This window comes from Volvox carteri (genome assembly GCF_000143455.1).
Source record: "Volvox carteri f. nagariensis unplaced genomic scaffold VOLCAscaffold_79, whole genome shotgun sequence".
Taxonomy (NCBI): Eukaryota; Viridiplantae; Chlorophyta; class Chlorophyceae; order Chlamydomonadales; family Volvocaceae; genus Volvox; species Volvox carteri.
Genome location: NW_003307622.1, coordinates 117,512 through 119,100, shown reverse-complemented (window position 1 = coordinate 119,100; position 1,589 = coordinate 117,512). Strand labels below are relative to the sequence as shown.

General features: G+C 69.5%; 1 protein-coding gene across 1 annotated transcript in view; it reads right to left on the bottom strand.

Annotated features, from left to right (window-relative positions):
* The window catches only part of VOLCADRAFT_119779 (uncharacterized protein), a gene marked incomplete at both ends in the record, with an annotated part of 15,988 nt that overhangs the window by 1,325 nt on the left and 13,074 nt on the right, over positions 1–1,589 (bottom strand). The window contains one exon of the mRNA XM_002957739.1: positions 324–1,540. Coding sequence (XP_002957785.1) covers positions 324–1,540 — 1,217 coding nt within the window. The remainder of the gene's footprint in view (positions 1–323; positions 1,541–1,589) is intronic.

Genomic DNA, 1,589 nt, shown 5'->3' with positions numbered 1-1,589 from the left:
GGGGGGGGGTGGAGGGGGGGAAGCAACGCAGGCAGTTGAGCCGGGCTGCTGTTCGGGTGGTGGCGGCTGGCGGCTGGCTGGTCTTGATCTGGTAACGGAGCGCCGCATCCGTGTGCTGGGTTGGAATGCGGTTTGTGGAAGCACCGGATTCTTCTGGGGTATATTTATAAATTTCAGGGTAGGGATCCTTTTCAATCCCCCTTCCGCTCCCTCTCGGACCCGCTCCGAAACACCGCGTCGCTTTTCAGTCCCCGTGCCTGAACGCGTATTGACATGTAGTGTAGTGCTGCGTCTGCCGTCCCTTTCGCACAGCTAGACACTACCTGCATATACTCCGAAACCCTCCCTGCGCCGTACAGCTGCTGCTCCCGCCGCTGTCGCTCCTGTCGTTCGTACGGCGGCGGTGGCGGCGGAGCCTCCCCGACGGTTCCGCCAGTCATGGGGTCCCCGGTTTCCTGCGTTGCCGCCGTCCCCGCCGACGTGATGGACCCTTTGGCAGCACTGCCGCCGCCGCCGCCGCCAATCCCACGAGTTGCCAGTCGCAGGGGTACCAGCCGCAGCCTCAGGTGCCGTACCTCCCGCAGCAACGGCGCCATACGAGCCTCAGGCAGCGTCGGCAGCTTCTCCGTTAGCAGAAGGCCACGCAGCGTACGGGATGGTGCGGTGACGGCGCCGCCGCCGGCCCCGCCGCCGCCGCTGCTGCCTGACGGGAATTGCGATGGCGTTGGAAGGCGCATGCTGGCGCCGCTGGCGTCGCCGGATCCTGCGGTGATGGCCGCCGCCGCCGCCGCTGCCGCCGCCACCACTGCCGAGTCGTGCCGTATAGATCCTGAGCCGCTCCCACCCTGGGGCGACGTGCCGGCAGTTGGCGAGGACGTGTCTAGCGGGGTGATGGCCGATACGAATCCACGAGTGAGGGATTTGGATCTGGATTTTGCCATGGTGCTGCGGACCCGCGCTAGGATGCCGCTAAGCTGTCCGGCACCGCTGCTGGGGCCGCTGGCCAGCGTCAGTGGCGGCGGCGGCGGCTCCGCCACCGCCGCCGCTGCCGTCGCTGCGGAGCTGGTTGTGGCGGTGGGCGGCTCCCAGTTTGGCGGTGAGGCAGCGGCGGAGGCGCCCGAGGGGCAGCCGCTGCCTCGGCCATCGTTGTTGCCGCTGTTGACCCGGATCTCACCGATGCTGATCCTGAGCTGCGTCGAGTGGTGCGACATCTGCAGCGTCCCGACGCTGTTGCTGCTGTGGGGGAAGTCCGACTGCAGGGCGAATGGCGACACGCCGGCGTGGGCCCAGTACTGCACCGAGCCGGCGCCATACGGGCCCGAAACAAGTGAACCAGAGGCGGCGGCGGCGGCGATGGCGGCCGCCACGCCACCGGCGCCGCCGCTGCCTTGCGGGTGATGTGGCGGTGCGCCGCCGCGCCGTCCGCGGGTAGTCCGAGGCCAGGACGGCGAGGGGTGCATCAGCGCGGCGGAGGTGGCGCCGCTGGGGCCATCGCCGCCAGCGCTGCTGACTGCAGCACCCGAATTTTGACGCGCAGGCCCTGCCATCCCCCCGACGGCGTTTGCAGTGGCGGTGGCGGCCGCCGCCGC